Source organism: Prenolepis imparis, unplaced genomic scaffold, assembly GCF_030444845.1.
Source record: "Prenolepis imparis isolate NDT839.2.m4 unplaced genomic scaffold, iyPreImpa1.0 SCAF_4, whole genome shotgun sequence".
NCBI lineage: Eukaryota > Metazoa > Arthropoda > Insecta > Hymenoptera > Formicidae > Prenolepis > Prenolepis imparis.
Genome location: NW_028141162.1, coordinates 67,407 through 85,537, shown reverse-complemented (window position 1 = coordinate 85,537; position 18,131 = coordinate 67,407). Strand labels below are relative to the sequence as shown.

At 30.9% G+C, this 18,131-nt stretch overlaps 3 protein-coding genes across 3 annotated transcripts; 2 read left to right on the top strand and 1 right to left on the bottom strand.

Moving 5' to 3' along the window:
* Positions 1 to 5,564: 5,564 nt before the first annotated feature.
* On the bottom strand, positions 5,565 to 8,971 carry LOC145935107 (uncharacterized). Its single transcript, XM_083036186.1, has 4 exons — positions 8,831 to 8,971; positions 8,421 to 8,746; positions 7,529 to 7,791; positions 5,565 to 7,445 (listed from the first exon to the last, which is right to left on the bottom strand). The coding sequence occupies exons 2-4, from the start codon at positions 8,501 to 8,503 to the stop codon at positions 6,853 to 6,855; spliced, it is 939 nt and encodes a 312-aa protein (XP_082892312.1). The 5' UTR covers positions 8,504 to 8,746; positions 8,831 to 8,971; the 3' UTR covers positions 5,565 to 6,852.
* Positions 8,972 to 9,169: 198 nt separating this feature from the next.
* LOC145934842 (pyridoxal phosphate homeostasis protein) lies at positions 9,170 to 11,001 on the top strand. The gene is made up of 4 exons (XM_083035637.1): positions 9,170 to 9,332; positions 9,528 to 9,888; positions 10,027 to 10,268; positions 10,370 to 11,001. Exons 1-4 carry the CDS (start codon positions 9,261 to 9,263, stop codon positions 10,442 to 10,444), a joined length of 750 nt encoding a protein of 249 aa, XP_082891763.1. The 5' UTR covers positions 9,170 to 9,260; the 3' UTR covers positions 10,445 to 11,001.
* Positions 11,002 to 14,632: 3,631 nt separating this feature from the next.
* Positions 14,633 to 17,343, top strand: Cpf2 (cuticular protein CPF2). The gene is made up of 3 exons (XM_083036408.1): positions 14,633 to 14,732; positions 15,294 to 15,432; positions 16,782 to 17,343. The coding sequence occupies exons 1-3, from the start codon at positions 14,724 to 14,726 to the stop codon at positions 16,892 to 16,894; spliced, it is 261 nt and encodes an 86-aa protein (XP_082892534.1). The 5' UTR covers positions 14,633 to 14,723; the 3' UTR covers positions 16,895 to 17,343.
* The last annotated feature ends 788 nt before the right edge of the window (positions 17,344 to 18,131 follow it).

Sequence of the window (18,131 nt, the reverse complement as noted above, 5' to 3'; positions counted from 1 at the left end):
ATTCGTGAGTCTCCTACCTTAACAGACATGCGAGGATTATGTCCAGAATTAGTTCTACTAAAGACACACAATTGAGATTTCTTTGGAGCCAGTGTCAAACCGACACTCTCCAGCCAGTTCGCTACATGATTGACTGTAACTTCTAAGTTGGCGATAGCTTGGTGCGTGATTATATTTGAGATGTATAAACAAATGTCATCTGCAAACTGTAGTACTTTGACATCGGGACTAATTTCACAAATTTTTTCCAAATCTGCAACATATATTGAGTATAGATTAGGACTCAACACGCAACCCTGAGGAAGGCCCTTATGAACAGTTCTAACACAATCTATTTCATTAAATCTAAAATGAACCAACCCGTTTGAAATTAGGTTGTATACAAATTTAATATATGGTTTAGGGATTTAATTTAGTAAGTTTATTAATCAGGACATTCCAGAGCACATTATCATAGGCTCCCTGAATATCCAGGAAGAGAGCGCATGTATTACTACCCTCGTACCAATTATAGTGGATGTCAGACGTAAGAATAGCTAGGTTATCCATGCAAGATCTGTTATTCCTAAAGCCGAACTGACTGTTAGGCAAAATACGATTAATTTCTAGTATTCTATAGAGGCGATTATTAATTAGCCTTTCCAAAAGCTTCAATGTGCATTGAGCTAATGCTATTGGACGAAACTTACTCGAATCCTTCTTAGGTATGAAGAAAACACTGAACTTCTTCCAGTCATCAGGAAAATTACCCGTTCTTAGGACTTCTTTAAATAATACAAGAAGACATCTCTTGAATTCCAGGGCAATATTTTCAGAACGCGGTAATCAATACCATCCAACCCCGGGCTGGACTTGGATTTCGCAGCCTTGATAACCTGTGACAGCTCCTCCAATGAGAAGTCAATCTCCGAAACAAACAATGAAGGATCAAATTCCACTTCAGGAGGACAACGATCACACCATGGTGGGCTCAGCTCTTCAATCTGTTTATAGGCTAGTAGCGATGCCTCTTCATTATATACATTGGACGTTTCACTTCGATGAAACTTGTTGCACATAGATCTGACTGTGTGCCACACGTATTTCAAATTAGAGGTTTTGCCAAGAGTACCACTAAACTCCAAAAAGAATTTTCTTTTTCGTGTTTAAAAAAAAAAAAAAAAAAAAAAAACTGTTTCGCCACTGCATCTGATTGTTTATATTTAACAAAGTTATCACGAGAAGAAAGAAACTTAAATTTTAAAAATGCAGCTCTTCTCAATCTAGTGAGCCTCTCGCACTCCTCATTCCACCATGGGCGTGGACCTCGCCCGAAACTCAGCGTTCTTCCTCCCCCCCTTTAAACGGTGTATACAATCCAAAACAATTTTCTATAATCGCCATGAAAGAAGAATACTTAATCTGAACATCCAGAGAAGAATCACCCATCAACAACCGGCACTGCAAAATGCAAGCGAGCAATTCCCTCTCAACCGCACACCAGTCCGTCTTAGCTGAATAGATTCTGCTTGAAGCATTAAAGCGTAATCTATTACTCACCGAACCCATAAATTCAATCTGAATTGGAAAATGATCACTGCCCCATGGTTCTTGCATAACCTCCCAGTGAGCCGTCAGTGAGGCCGTACTATTGGATATTGTTAAGTCAATAGCCGATTCTCGTGAATATGGAGAAGCAAATCTAGTTGAGGAACCATCATTAAGGCAGTACAAGCCCAACTCTAAAATTACGTCCGATAATTTTCGATTTTCAGAACACGGGCTCGAATCCCCCCACAGTTGGTGGTGAGAATTAAAGTCTCCGCCCACCACAAAATTACTGTGAAACTGTAAAAAAAACAGCGCCATTCAGCTTGAGAAACTTCAATATTTGGTGGCTTATATAACGAAATAATAGTTAGAGGTTTAGAGCTAAGGTTGACCTCCACGGCACAAACCTCGAGTTTACCATCGGCTGAATAAATATCTTCTTTTAATTTATATTTAATTCCATTCTTAACGAATATGGCGACGCCGCCCCCGCGGCGCTCCGTTCTTCCCCTTTTCGTATCGAAATTCCTTAACAAACATCTATCTTCGTTTTTCAACCAAGTTTCTGAAATCAATAAAATATAATTAACAGATCTTTTTTCTATTTCAGGGCGCTTCTTATGTATGCTTTGACAATTCCATTGCAACATTTTAAGAGACTTAACCATTACTGTAAGTTAATTAAAGAAGTCCTAGGAGACTCCGCTAAACCATCCATACTATTTCCAAATTCTACAATTTTTCCAAGAATTTTTAAAAAGGAGTCACTAAGGAGAACAGAAAGAATCTTTTCTAATTTTATCGTAACGTTCGAAGGCATTTCATCCATTGCAGAAAGTTTTTGATTATTATATGAATTATTTTTTGCTACTTCCGAAAAACTTGGTAATCTCCTCGCTGCGACGTGACTGGATCTCGATGAGCGTAGCGCTGGCGATTGGGCATCGTTAAGTTTAGACAATATTGGAAATTCCGTGCTGTTGATCTGAGGTGGAGGTTGAATATTACGTTTTTGGTCCTTGAAACTGAGAGTGGGAAGCCTTGCAGTATAATCCTCCTGGCAGAGTTGTCCATATTTTGGGTAGCCATAAGTTCTGTAGTTTTCTTCTTTGTAATAATCTCCGGACAATCTCTAGATAGAGAGGGATGATTTCCGCCACAGTTAATGCAGTTCTTTATGTTAGAACAGTTCGAGCCATCACTGTGACTATCCGCATGTTAAACATTTTGCATTGTTTCTGCAAAATTTAGTAGAATGAGACAGTTGACCGCAATTATGACATTGTCTGATACCTGGAATATATGGAGCCATCGGCATCCTAGTTTTCCACATGAACACAGAAGCAGGGATGAATGACGATCTAAGATTGAGCCTTACTGACGTGGAATCCACGTAATTAGCCAGACCATCCGTGTATGTCCTGGTTTTAAGACGAAAAATGTCATCCTTGTCAAATATTAAATTAATGTTGCTAGCCTTAAGCTCTTCCCAAATTTATTCATCAGACACGCCTGTAGCAATGCCCCTAATCACCACTTTATGATATACCGTATACCATGGAATCTCAATTGAGTAACTAGATTCCTGAACGAATTTATTTGTAATAGCATTATTGGCCTCATTACTATTATGAAAAGTGATAGACCATTTGAATCTACCGATACGCTCCAGTAATGCAAAGTTCACTCCCATTTTGATGAGGGTTTTTGTTACCTCCATATCCAGAGGCGATCTTCTGTCTTTGTCCTGCAATTTTAAGGAGATAATGGCCCTAAATGGGCCAACGTCAGTCTTACTGTATTTAATCAGCTTCGTGGTATCCGTTGGTCCATCTGTCTGTTGAGCCGATGTGCTCGCTGGATGAGTCACTGCACCCATCAAACCCCCAGCTAATGAGGACTTTTTTGATTTAGTTTGCTTGCTGTTGTCTTAAGCTGCGCGTTTTCTAGATCCGGTTACTGTCCTGCCCATTGCCTCCTCAGTAAGACTCCTGAACAACTGCGATTGTGATATAGCTCAACGTTATCCAAAATGTGGTTTTCCTGTTCCATGTCTAATTCTGGAACATTCTCCTAACTCTCGCCCGCCACGTGGCGGGCGAGGTTAGAATCCACGTATTCGCTTATTTCACCGGATTAGACGAGGACTTGCCAAAAGGATCGACCCCAAATAGTAATACGTCGATATGTGGTTGCAAACGTAATTACTAATCACGTTTTGTGTCAAAAGCATGAAGAATAGAGATAAGGAGGCCGAACTATGTGTTTGGGATGTGCGACCAAAACCGAGGCCCGATAGTAGTACCTATAGGTACCTATAGATGGCATTGCAATCACAAGATGCTCGTTAGTTTGAGAGAGAGGAGAGATTGCAGGATGTAGAGCAAGAAGGATAGAGAATGACTAACACAAAAGTCCACCGTGTACGTGTGAGTCCCGTGAGGCAAAAGCGCAACCTTGCGGAGCATTAATAAACTACAATTAGGCTCGACATTTGGTCGCACATTTCGATAAATCCTCAATGCTAGTTCGGCCTCCTTATCTCTATTCTTCATGGTCAAAAGAAAGATATTTTATACTAAAATCGCAGGAACGACTATTACTCGAGAGCACCTCCCGATCCTTTACGCTTACTGTCGCCACCGCGATTCAGCGGACGCGTGTACTAATGCGCCCCCTGAGAAAGTGTATATAAACTACGTCGTTACGCTCGGTAAAAAGCGTGGTAAATGGTTCGAATCCGTGATATGGTTCATATCCGAACTACTCAGATAAGAACCAAGTTGAGAACCGAACAGATGAGTCAGACAAGGACCAACAATCCATCGCTCTGGCTTTGTCTCACCAACGATGAGCGTCTCGTGGACTCGTGCGGCGGCAGGCACGAGATTTCGCCTTTCGCGCGTAGCGTTCTACGTAATTGCGCAAATTAAAAAAATTGTTGAATTAAATTTGTTTTACATGAATAAATATTCTAATTTGCATAAATAATAAAAAAAAGTGCGAGTGACGGGAATTGAACCCGACTCGTAGTACATACACTTAAGTCCGTGGTTATCACGTTACTGATTGTGAGTCGGGTTCGATTCCCGTCACTCGCACTTTTTTTTATTATTTATGCAAATTAGAATATTTTCGGGAATTAATTAGAAAATTAATTCAACAATTTTTTTTAATATGCACTTTCAGAAAACAATTTTTTTAATGTACTCAGGAAACTGGATATAATTTTAATTTAACTTGTAATCTGATTTTACACCTTATATTTAATATATTTAATTTTTTATATATTGCCTAAAGTTTAACGTCATAAAATTTTGTCCTTCTCGAATTACGTAGAACGCTACGCGCGAAAGGCGAAATCTCGTGCCTGCCGCCGCACGAGTCCACGAGACGCTCATCGTTGGTGAGACAAAGCCAGAGCGATGGATTGTTGGTCCTTGTCTGACTCATCTGTTCGGTTCTCAACTTGGTTCTTATCTGAGTAATTCGGATATGAACCATATCACGGATTCGAACCATTTACCACGCTTTTTACCGAGCGTAACGACGTAGTTTATATACACTTTCTCGGGGGGCGTATTAGTACACGCGTCCGCTGAATCGCGGTGGCCGCTCTCATGTTTCTCTCTGCCTTAAGACATTCTTAAATATAAGAACCGACTATGAATACCAGCCATAGAGCTATTTCTATGAACTCTGTCATCAGTTTTTCACTGTTAGACTACGTACAAATTTTAATTTTTACAAATCTTTTTTTGTTAATAACTTTCTTCTTAAGAAGAAGCGACGGCTAAAATTTGTTGGAGGTTACTCAGGCCTATGACCTTGACAACATATGTCAAGGTCAAGGTGATTGAGGCTGGGTCCCCTTTTGTCAATATTTACCAAAATATCTTTCATATAAAATTTATATTTAAATTTCTGTTCAATTTATTTAAAATTTTTTTTCTTTTTAATATTGTATGCTATTATTGTATGCTAGAAATTTTATATTTGTTAAATTAAATAATAATATATAAAATATATTTATTTTATGCTCTTTATTGGTCGAAATCAATTTACATCAACTATGTACATTTATATATCTCATCTACACATTTGATAAAAATTTGTCAACAAATATTTTTTCAACATACATGTAGTATAGGAAAATCTAAAATTATTTAATTTTGCGCAGGTCGTGTTTTTCATTATATTTTAAACGTTATATATATATCTCTCTTTAAAACATGTCTTTACAAGAATTTGCAATTTTCACTTTACTGCGTGTCAATTATGATGAAATCTAAATACAATATATAAAAAACGAATAATATAAGATACGTTTTTTTCATATATAAATAACGCCATTATATATACAATATATTAAGTTTCGTATTGCGTTCGATTTGTCAATGTTTTATTTTAATAGTGAAAATATGGTTTATAACTAGAGTTATATCAAAAGTGTAACAAGTAAAGTATATATATGTACACATAGAATTTATAGTGCAATTTGAGAACGTGTTATATCTCGTTTATAATAATGAAAATGTTAAAAGAGGATTGAATAGCTTATTAATTATCTATCTAATTAAATTTCTGTAATATAACTTTTTAAGATACAATAATGTGCCAAATGTGCATCCGTGTTTCTTCTATTTAAAATTAATTTTTTTTTTTTTTCATTGATTCATTATTTGTATTGAATTACGTGTATAGAATTATAAAATTATTAAAATAAGATTAGAAAAAAAACAATTATTTTGAAATATTTCATATTTTATGTCAGTATATTTTGTGTATGTGTATGTGCGCATAAAAAGCATCTTGTCACATTTGGTATGTTATTTAATCTTAATAATTTTAACGTGCGAAACAATTGGAAGATTTAAATTATTTTATTATTGATTATTAATAATCAATTTGATTATCTAAATTGATGTTAAAGATGATAGTTTATTTAAACTCATAACACAATTGCAGATGCATTACTGTATCTGTAAAACAGATGACATAGAGACATAACCCATTTCACAATTGTTCTATATGTACATAATTTCATTATTTCATATTTGAAATTTAAAACGGACACTATTAATCATTTTCAAAGTATTTAACTTAGAGTATAGCGTAAGAACCGAAAGTGTAAAACATGTAATATATATATATTCAAGAAACATCATTGCCGAGATAGTAATATAAAGAATTATAGAGCTATGCATTATTAAATTTTGAAATTAATCTAAATTAAATCTACTAATCTAAATACACTTTGGTAAAAATATGTAATGTTATATTATTAATAACTATATAGTTATAGAATCAAATCAAGATTTTTTACATGGAAGTCGGTGACCAAAAATTCATTTCTCTTAGTTCAGATGGTTTAGCTTCGAGTGTATTTACGTAAACTGGCGACTTATCCGCCGATTTTTCTTCTTTTCCTATATATGTAAGATTTTGCGAAGATATCGACTTTTTTCGATTAAACGGCTTGCGTGGTTCTGGGAAAGGTTCGTCTTCTTCTTCTATTTTTGCAGTAATAATTTCTCTAGATTGGCCTAATATACTTGCCAAGATCCAATTACCCTGATATTTCTCTTTGTCTTTTACAAACGCACCCGTAAAATATTTGTTGGCATGAATTTTTCTACGCGCTTTTGGTGAATTATCTGGTGTTCCTGTCGGCGATGTTAGTGGTGTCGCTGGTAACGACTTACTGCCATTTTTTATTTGACTATCCGTCTGTTGAGATCGCGGATCTGACGCAAATATTTTAGCAAATTTACCGGACATCATTTGATTTGCTACATGAACGATTGATTTGCCGCAAAGAGCCGGTTCACCATGAAAACCATCGTCCGTTCCCTGAGATTTAGGTTTTATACTTCCGCTTGCTTCCGGAATCTTCCGAGATTTGATATCATTAGCTAAAAAGCAATAATGTAAAAAAGACATTGATATTCTAAAGTGTAATATTTCAAAGGATTAAAGTATTTTTAGTAATATATACCTTTGTTTATAATCGGTATAAATGGTTGGCATGGCAAAGGGTGTTTGCTAAAATCAATCTCCTTGACTTCTTTCAAATCAGAAATGGATTTTTCATTCGCTATTTGATTTGTAGAACCCGTGATGTTTTCATTCATAACCTCAGTTACGATACGTTTCAATCCTTGTTGCGATACTTCAGGATTTTGTGATTTTGGATACCTTATGTAAAAGAAGCTATCGTCGTAAGATGGTGGACTGAATGCAGCTTCGTCAAAGTCGAATCTAAAAATAGTACAAGCAAAGTTACTTCAACACAAGATGTGATTAATTAATTTGTTTATTTATTTATTTTGCGATTACAAGATTATGATGCTTGATTTGAACTATATGCTTCTTAAATATAATAATTTTAGTAATCTTTTATATTCTAAAAATTTAAATTTTTATCATATAAAGCAATATTATTTATTGAGTAAAGTAACGGAGCAAATATTATATTTGCATATAGAAAGTCTTAACTGTAATAAATTTTCTATGCTAATTTTATTGAAGATAATTTCCACACACACAATCCAACAATTAATCTTCAATAATGTTTCATATATTCACATATTTGTATACAATTTGTACTTGAAAAGCAACAATATAAGCGAGTAGATTTATGAAAAGCAATTTATATATTGTATGTATGTGTGCATGTCTATATAAATGTTAACTATAAATAACATATTAGCTAATCTGGCAAAATATCAAAATATATAACATGATAACACTTTTATTCAATTACTTTGATATCAATTAGCAACTGCATTAATTATACTTGAATATATGTTAGTTCAAGAAAGTTTCTATAAAGATACACACACACACACACACACAGACAATGATAAAATTATTAAAATAAAACTTACCTATTATCCATCTTTCCTTTCATCCATTGTGGCAATGAAATTCCACCGCTGAGAGATCTGTCTTGCTGCCTTGAACTGTCCATTTTTGTACAACTTTGTAATTTTGTGAATCCAATAGTAGCTTAAATTCTTTATGTTAATCAATAATATACAGATGTACAAAATACATGCCAAAAATTGATATCCAGGCTTTGTTATCCATAATAATATTAATCTTGTATTGTTGTATATGCATATGTAATGTTATTATTTATGCAGTTGTACAATAAAAAAAATTAGTAACAGTACCACTTTTAGAGCATAGACCAAATTATCATTTGACAGATCTGCAATTCAGCAAATGTTTAGAATATGGAAAAATCTATTAATATGCAATAAAGAAACACGTATAAAAATAATTCAATACTTACTTTCTTATTAAGATTTATTATTGAAAGTTCGATGATTATATTCATTATATTCATAATTACGATTCTTACTCTTGACGAAAATAGCAGTGAATTAACGCAGTATTAATAATCATGATTTACAAACACAATCACAAATCACAAATGGCTCCTTTATGGCTCATGCTCATGTGTGCGACAATAGATGCATTCCATTTGACGCTACTAAAGTTTCGAAACGTTTGATTGACCAATCAGAACAAAGAATTCTTTCGTTCTGTTTGGTCAATTAAATTATTCGAATTTTTCGTATCATCAATCGGAACGCATCCAATTTTAAGCAAGGTATCAAGTTTATGACACGTGAAACAGTTTAATCGTAACCTATGTTATGAGAATGTTGTGATTGGTCAATCGATTAGAAAGATTTATAACAGTATTATTTAAATACATCATGGCAGAAATTGCAGCAAATTTGAGATCAGTCTGTGATAAAATATTATACGCTGTTACGAAAAGAGCATCGGTATTTTCCTTTTTTTTATACATTCTCAAGTACAAATCGTATATTATATTTATATACTATTAAATATATTTATTCAATGTTTTTAAAAAACTTACATTGCGAAATAATATAAAGAATATTGCAATACGAAAATTAATGTCAAGGTTAGATGAGATGCGAATCAAGAAAAAATATATACATATACCATTTTTCCAGGAACATCGATATTATGAACCGCGATTGGTGGCTGTTAGCAAGTTACAATCGGCGGAATTGATATTATCCGCCTACGAAGCTGGTCAAAGACATTTTGGTGAAAATTATGTGAATGAATTAGTGGAAAAGGCTTTAAATCCACAGATTCTTGAAAAATGCAAAGAAATTCAATGGCATTTCATAGGCAATTTACAAAGAAATAAGGTCAACAAGATTTTAAATGTACCAAATTTATATATTATAGAAACTGTCAGTAATGACAAACTTGCGGATGTACTTGATAACTCATGGCCAAAATTTCGAAAGAGCGATGATAGCAAATTAAATGTTATGGTACAAGTCAACACAAGTGAAGAAAAGGGTAATGAAATATTTATATATTCTATATTTTTACCATAAAAAAATAAAATAAATATAAGATAAGGTTATTTTTTTTCAGCCTTTTTATAATAATATTCGCATATTATTTTGTAAATCTATAAAAAAATTGCAATTACAGAAAAAAATGGCTGTGATATTATACAAGTATCGACTCTTGTAAAGCACATTATAAATAATTGCCATAATTTGAAATTCATGGGCCTTATGACAATAGGGATGTTTGGATATAATATTGCAAATGGTCCAAATCCAGATTTTGTCTGCTTGATAAAATGCAGAGAAAAAATAAGTGACGAATTAAGAATTGATATAAAAAATATCGAATTATCAATGGGAATGTCTAATGACTATGAACATGCGGTAAGATATTTAAATACAATCTACTTGTGTGAATAATGCTGTTAATAAGTTTTATATATCTTTACACGTGCATGAAATGCAATTATCATTTTCTATTATAGATTGAACTTGGCAGTACAAATGTAAGAGTAGGAACAGCTATTTTTGGTAATAGACCACAGAAGAATACCTTGTGAAGAAAAGATAGAATATAAGAAATATAATTTTTTTTTGTTTTAAGATGAAAACCAAAATGATTAGATAAGATACATGATAAACTGAATTATATTGATAATGAAAAATATGTTTATATGAATGTTTTTCTTTTTACAATAGATATTGTTGCATCTGATATGCAATAAGATTACATTGTAATTATTATGCCAAACAGAGTACTTGCAACATTTTTCCCTTTGATTTTGAAACATGCAAATCGTGAAAACAATTCTACAAAATTTTTATGCATTTAGAAATATCGAGGAAAAGTGTTGTATAATCCATCTCAATATATACTATATATATATATATATATATATTATATATATAGATATATACATACATATATACACAGTGCGTTTATTATAAAAAAGTTTCCACCCTGAGCCGCGCAGCGGTTCTCATCTTTTATTAAAGAATAATGTAATTGGTGAGCAGCCCCCACGGACGAATTATGGAACATTTTGTGTACGTATATTTGTGTATAATTAAAATGTATGTATATTTGTGTATAAATAGAAACAGATGTACAAAATGTATAAAATGTTAATAAAGTATTTAGATTATACTCTGAAATTAAATTTTTATTTATTGTATTTAAAATAATATACATATATCTTTAATAAAAAATATAATTTATTATATTTTTGTAGTATGCAAATTTCTTCAAATTTCAGTATATTATGTTATAAATTGAGCAAATAATTGTCTATGTATTGCATAGTCATATTCATATCCTGGTCATATATATAAATAAAGTAATGGCCTCGCGTAAAAGTGTTATTAAATTATATTATTATTTCCATAATTGAATAATTTAAAGACTGATAAGATATTTTTAGTGAATATTTTCTCTATATATATCTGTATTTTAGGATGGAATTACAAATTATTTTGTTGATATATAACTTCGATCTTGTCTTGTTTAGTTTTTTTTGCATAATATTCGATAATATTATTATTATTAATTTTTAACATGGGGTTAGAACAAAGAGAATTTTAACAGTAAAGTAAATTCTTGGATAAATTGCATTTTTTAAAGATTGAGATATTGCGCGGTTATCAAATAATATATATATATATTACATATTTTTTTCTGCAACTTTGAAATAATCAATTCTCTCGGTTTTGTATAGTTACATTTATGAATTTATAAATAATAAAATTACTATTATATATAATATATACATTTGCAAAAGAAAATTTTCAGAATCTTATTATAATTTATTTAAAAAATTAATACGATAAAAGGGCGTGGTCCACAATTTCAATCTTTCATATATATGTATATATATTGTATGTATATGTATGTATGTATATGTATTATATACTATATATGTATATACATATATATATGTAGGTCACCTTCACCGTTTTTCTTTATTCTTTTTTCTTTTCAAGAACATGGTTTAAATGTGTATCTTATACAAGGTCAAGAATTGCGCAAATTATCGCTCTCAAAAGTTACGAAAATTATTTTTATTTTATTACTCGTAAAAAAATTTAATTTATATACGTATCGTCATTAATCGATCGATATTCGCTATACAAATGTTTTTATGAAAATGACGATTAAGAAATATGTAAGTTTATAATGAAAATATAATTATAAACATTTTTTATAAAAACGTTATGCTGTATTTTCTGTTCTCTGAAATAAAATTATTTAATTTTACACAAGATACAATCCCGCCGTTTGAAATTAAAGCTTATTTATACCTTATTATCCCTATATATATATATATATATATATATAATGTGTATCAATTAAAATAAAAGACACGACTTCTCTCGACCGCTTCGGCGCAACTCGATGTAAGCTTGCATCAGACAAAAATAGAGGAGATTGGTGTACTAGACACATATATTTTATGATGCAATATTCATAATGTAAAGTATACATTGCATTACAGTTTAGCAACAAAGTTTTATTATATATGTGTACATATATATATCAGGGTGTTTCATTTTAATTGACGCATTGAAATAAGTGGAGAAAGACACGTGGGATTGAAAAACGTTTGAGACAAAAGTTGTATGGTTCGGAGGGGGACATAACATAGTAATATTCATATGACCTTGGGCGGCGCCACCAAGGTCAAGTGAAGGTGAGAATGAATTTTTTTAATGGAAACCCATATTTTTTATTATAACATCTTTTTCTACTAATTAATTTGAACAACTTTTATCTGAAGCATTTTTTTATTTTCCTAATATTTTTTCTTCTTTTCAAAATTCATTCTCACCTTCATTTGACCTTGGAGACGCCGCCCAAGGTCATATGAATATTACTATGTTATGTCCCCCTCCGAACCATACAACTTTTGTCTCAAACGTTTTTCAATCCCACGTGTCTTTCTCCACTTATTTTAATGCGTCAATTAAAATGAAACACCTTGTATATATATATATATATATATATATATATATATATATATATATATATATATGCGCATATATACATACATAGAGTACGTCTGTCACAATAAAAGTAATGAGAATAATGTAGCGCATATAATGTGGCAGCATTAGGAAATTGTAATTACGCGGGAATATATATATTATAGTTATTATACATAGTCCTCTTCCTCTAAAAGCACACCAAGTTTTGATTCGTTCGATCGCGTTTATGTATGTCATTATGTATTTTATAGTAGATCACCGCGCGTATTTGTATAATCGTTATGGAGGTACAAAATATTGAACAAAGATAAATGATAAAGATTTTAAAAAGCATTCGGTGATCAGGTTTAGTCAAGTGATCAGATTTTTCAGTGACAATAAATGTTTTCAGAAGACTGCGAAATAATTAAAGATGAACCTCGCTGGTACATTGATAAAAACCTAAGCACGTGATAATAAAGTATGATATTATAAATGCTTTTTTTATCCATATAGCGTTTCTTACAATTTAACACAAAACTTTATCACATATCTTTGCGTTCAATATTTTATTATCATAACGAAAACAATGACGAGATCTATTTTAATATACACTTTATGAAAAATATATTATATAATATGTATATATATATAATATGTATATATATATATATATATATATATATATATATATATATATATATATATAGACACATAAACGCAACCGAACAAATCGAAATTTTTGGTGTGCTTATTTAGAGGAAGGATTGCACTATATATTTTACATTCCGCATAATTAGAATTTTTCAATGCTGCCACATATTTTGTCTCATTACTTTTGTGACAGACCATGCATATAATATATATATATATATATATATATATATATATATATATATACAAAAACAAAGTGCAAAATTTCAAATTATATAGGCATGTACTTTTTAATATGCGCACGAGTAAACGACTTTAGCCAATATTATATATATGTATATATTATCTTGAAATTTACTAAAATAAAGTTTATAATTACAAAAACAAATTACCATAAATTGTTTTTTTTCATTTTTTCACACTATACATATATACAAAAAGGTTATTATATATATGTATATATAATAATTCATGAATCGTTATGAACATATATTATAATAAAATAGCCACACGTTTAAAATAATAACATATAAAAAAAAAATAAAAATGTAACACACTGTGAAAACACGCAGTTAAGCAGAAGGACAAACTTCGCGATCGAGCATTTCTGAGAGATCGATTTTTGAAAATATAACTTATCGATTCGCTGATTGTTCAAATTATTACGTGGTTTACATTTTTTGTACTATATTGTAATCTTTAGAATTAAAACTTTTATAGAAAAGAAAAACAAAAATAGTTTTTTGCGCCTATCATCTTTTCTTTCCGTATACGCCTAATAATGCGACAGAATTCGTGATGAAGGACATTAAAATTTGTTTGACGTTTTGTTAGAATAAATTCATGATTTTTTAACTTTTGTAACATTTGAAACTCTACATCTTTACAATTAAAGAGTAAAGATGTAAATTAAAGATTCATGTGTGATAATATTGACTTTTTCTTCGATGATATGATTATCATCTACGTCATAAAATTTATTCATGGTTTAACAAGAGGTAATACACATTACAACACAATGTGATGCAATAACACCTTACTGTGAGTATATAGCGTCCGCTAGCATGCATACACATATAAATGCCAAGTTTTTGGGAAAAAATGCACCAAGTATACTAGACAGGTTTGCGCTGTAGCACACGTATAAATAGGCTGTTAGATTTAGACAGAGCATTCAATTCGTTCCTCGTACTTGAACGGGAAGTAGAAAAACAGAACGACATCATGTTCAAAGTAAGTTTCTGCGGAGCGGCTAACGCAGCCTCTGTTTATAAGATTGTCTATTTCTGCATAAATTCGCTGGCTTTATAGAAATTAATAAAAGTAACGCGAAATTAACATTCTGATTCAAGATTGTCATGTTTGTTCGTATATATTTCTAAAAATGCTACAACACAATACTATAACAGAACACAAGTTCGGAAAATGACATCCTTTGGATGTCCTATGGACATTTTTTAAACCTGATATATGTATTCTGTCATAAATTCCTATTAATTGTAATAAAGAAATATAACAATTTATACAATATATATGCAATATTATACTAAAATTTTAATCCTATAAGAAGAAACGCGCGCATTATCAATAAAAGCTTTTATGGCACTTTTATATAAAAATGCTCCATTACGAATATATATATATATATATATATATATATATATATATATATATATATATATATGCAGATGAGTAACGTAGTCGAAATTAATATTAATTGATTTGTATTGACGAGACATTTACTTATAGAAATGTAAAATTTTGAAGATTAATCAGCGTTGTTAAATCTTGCAGTTCTTGGTAATCTGTGGTTGCCTCTTGGCTATCGCAAATATTGGCGTTTTTGGCGGCTTGCTTGCGGCACCCGCGGCTATCGTCCTGCAACCAGCTACGATCGCATTGCCATCAATTGCTACTGCTCCCCTCATAAAAGGTAATCTTTTATTATGAAAAAAGCACGAAATACTATATACAATAGCATCGAAAAAAAATTTTAATTAATTATTAATACTCTTAATATCATATATAATGATTTTATATTTTATTGTATGTATGTATATATAACGCAATAAATAATAATAATGGAATATAGTGAAAGGCCAACTAACGAGCAAATAAATAGATGTAATATAATATAATAAATTCATTTAATCATGCTCTTAAAATTAATAACATGTAAATTCTTAACATGTAGACGTTTCGACTTACTTAGTCTTCCTCAGTACAAATTCTAACTTAAACAAACGCTTAAATAATATAATAATTAAAGTATATCAAACGACCATGACGAGCGAAATATCCATCAATATTTTAACATCGGTGTATTTTCTAAGAGGCACAGCAATAATAACATTTCCCATCTTATCATTATGGAACGCTTTTGTTAGTAATGAGATATTTTAATGTATAGTGTATATATATATATATATATATATATATATATATATATTATATACAGGGTGTTACTTAAAGACCGCTCACTAAGTACATTATTAACGTTATTCCTTACCAAAAAATAAGTCCAAAAGTCCTGAACAATTTTTTTTCTAGAACACTTAATAATGGAGTAATAATTCAGTAAAGTAACAGCCAAACAGCGCCGATTCAGCTTTATCCTGGCGCACGTCAGTCAGTCGCACAGTGTGTGTGAATAATACACATTTACCAAGGTTTACTGAATTATTACTCCATTATTATTAAGTGAATTATTATTGAATTATTATACTGAATTATTACTCCATTATAAAGTGTTTAAAAAAATTGTTCAGGACTTTTCGACTTATTTTTTGATAAGAAATAACGCTATGTACTTAGTGGGCGGTCTTTAAGTGACACCCTGTATAATATATGTTTATCTGACAATCGATGACATTTATTTGTTTTCTGCTCGTCTCATTTTTGCCTTCGACGAATTATTCTAATATGATTTATAAAACAATTTATAGAAGAAACAAAATTAATTACTTATTCATCCGTAAAATATCTCGCGAGTCACGCGGGCGGATGCCTAATAAAAAAAAGAGATAGATATCTTTAAAAAAAAAAAGACACGTCATTGTGAAATGAGACATATATGCGTAGACATATGATGTGCATATATAGCTCTTGATCAAATAATAATATATATATAATGTAATTCACTCTGTAACTTTCTTGTAAACAATCAATTTGCGAAGAAATTTAAGTCTTTTTTCCTTTCCTAAAACACCCCCCTCCTCTCTCTCTCCTCCCCTCCTTTCCCCCCTTTCTGATGTCTACTTAAATTAACATTAAATGTTGCAGCACCATTGACCGCCGCTATCGCTCCCGCCGCTGCATGGGCCCAACCCGCCGCTGCGTGGGCCCAACCCGCCACTATTGGATTAGCTGCACCTTTAGGACTTAAGTTAGGCTAAATTTCGCATTGAATGAGATATAACAGTGGGTCCACAATAGGTGATTTAAGCCCTAAGCCTTAAGAAATTGATCAATCGCAGTCAAGTATGAGGAGAAAACTCGACTGTGATTGGTCAATTTCTTAAGGCTTAGGGCTTAAATCACCTATTGTGGACCCAGCGTAAAATATGCTACCGCTACATCCCATTATCATACGTCGCAGTCTTTACAAATATCGCTCTTAATATAGGATATATGTATATATATATATATATATATATATATATATATATATATATATATACAATTTGCTAATATATATCTCACAATTTTCTAAAGTTAATATATTTTACTAAATTTTGTTTCAAAAAAGATTTTTTCCCTTATTTTTAATTCTAAATAATAAATTCTTAATAAGAGAGCACCAAACAAAAGACATAAACTAGTAATAAAAAATTCCATATATAAAGATATTTGGACTTTATTCTATTTCTCAGAGTACACAATATATTATATTTTACCCAATGCCTCTATCATATACAAATAAACTTTTATGTCTAAATTGTTTTATTTACGCGATATATTTTACAATATATATATATATGTATAATATGTATAGTTTTTACACCGTATATTATTCAAAAAAATTGACTTAATTAAATTACACACTTGGGGTAAATTAATTTACAGATTGAAAAATTGAAAAAGCTTTTATAAAAGGGTTATAAATACACCATAAAGGACAAATCTGAAACTTTTAGGGCTTTGTTATAAAAAGTTACTACCTCCACATTAAAAATTCAAATTCGCCTGTATATATATTGGCGAGCAAAATAAAATGATAATTGTTTGTGATTATCAGAAATCTATATATACGTATTCTTATAGTTTGAAACTGATTCGACTATGATGAAACAAAACTCTTGATGGTTTCTTAGAGATACGACATTTGACATTAGACCACTTTTGAAACGCTAAGTAAAAAATAAAGAACAAAATTGTAAAAAAATAAAGAACAAATATGAGTTTCAAAAAAACAAAATAAATAAATCTAAAGGATGACAGCTACTTGAAATAAAGGACTGTTCTTTAGAATAAAAGGACGTATAATCACCGTAGTTATAAAAAATGTATATTAGTGTCATTAAAAAACGTAATTTATTACGTATACACAATGAGTTACAAAATTATTGCAGAAAATACTTGAATATGTGTGCGCATATACATATATATATTTAATTATCATATAAAAAGAAT

Excerpts from the sequence above, each read along its gene's own strand:
- LOC145935107 (XM_083036186.1), bottom strand. The coding sequence starts at position 8,503 with ATGGACAGTTCAAGGCAGCAAGACAGATCTCTCAGCGGTGGAATTTCA. Across the intron at positions 7,792-8,420 it reads AAAGGAAAGATGGATAATAG|ATTCGACTTTGACGAAGCTG; the intron begins GTAAGTTTTATT and ends TACTATTTTTAG. Across the intron at positions 7,446-7,528 it reads TATACCGATTATAAACAAAG|CTAATGATATCAAATCTCGG; the intron begins GTATATATTACT and ends ATTGCTTTTTAG.
- LOC145934842 (XM_083035637.1), top strand. The coding sequence starts at position 9,261 with ATGGCAGAAATTGCAGCAAATTTGAGATCAGTCTGTGATAAAATATTA. Across the intron at positions 9,333-9,527 it reads CTGTTACGAAAAGAGCATCG|GAACATCGATATTATGAACC; the intron begins GTATTTTCCTTT and ends CCATTTTTCCAG. Across the intron at positions 9,889-10,026 it reads CAACACAAGTGAAGAAAAGG|AAAAAAATGGCTGTGATATT; the intron begins GTAATGAAATAT and ends TTGCAATTACAG.
- Cpf2 (XM_083036408.1), top strand. Across the intron at positions 15,433-16,781 it reads TACTGCTCCCCTCATAAAAG|CACCATTGACCGCCGCTATC; the intron begins GTAATCTTTTAT and ends TAAATGTTGCAG.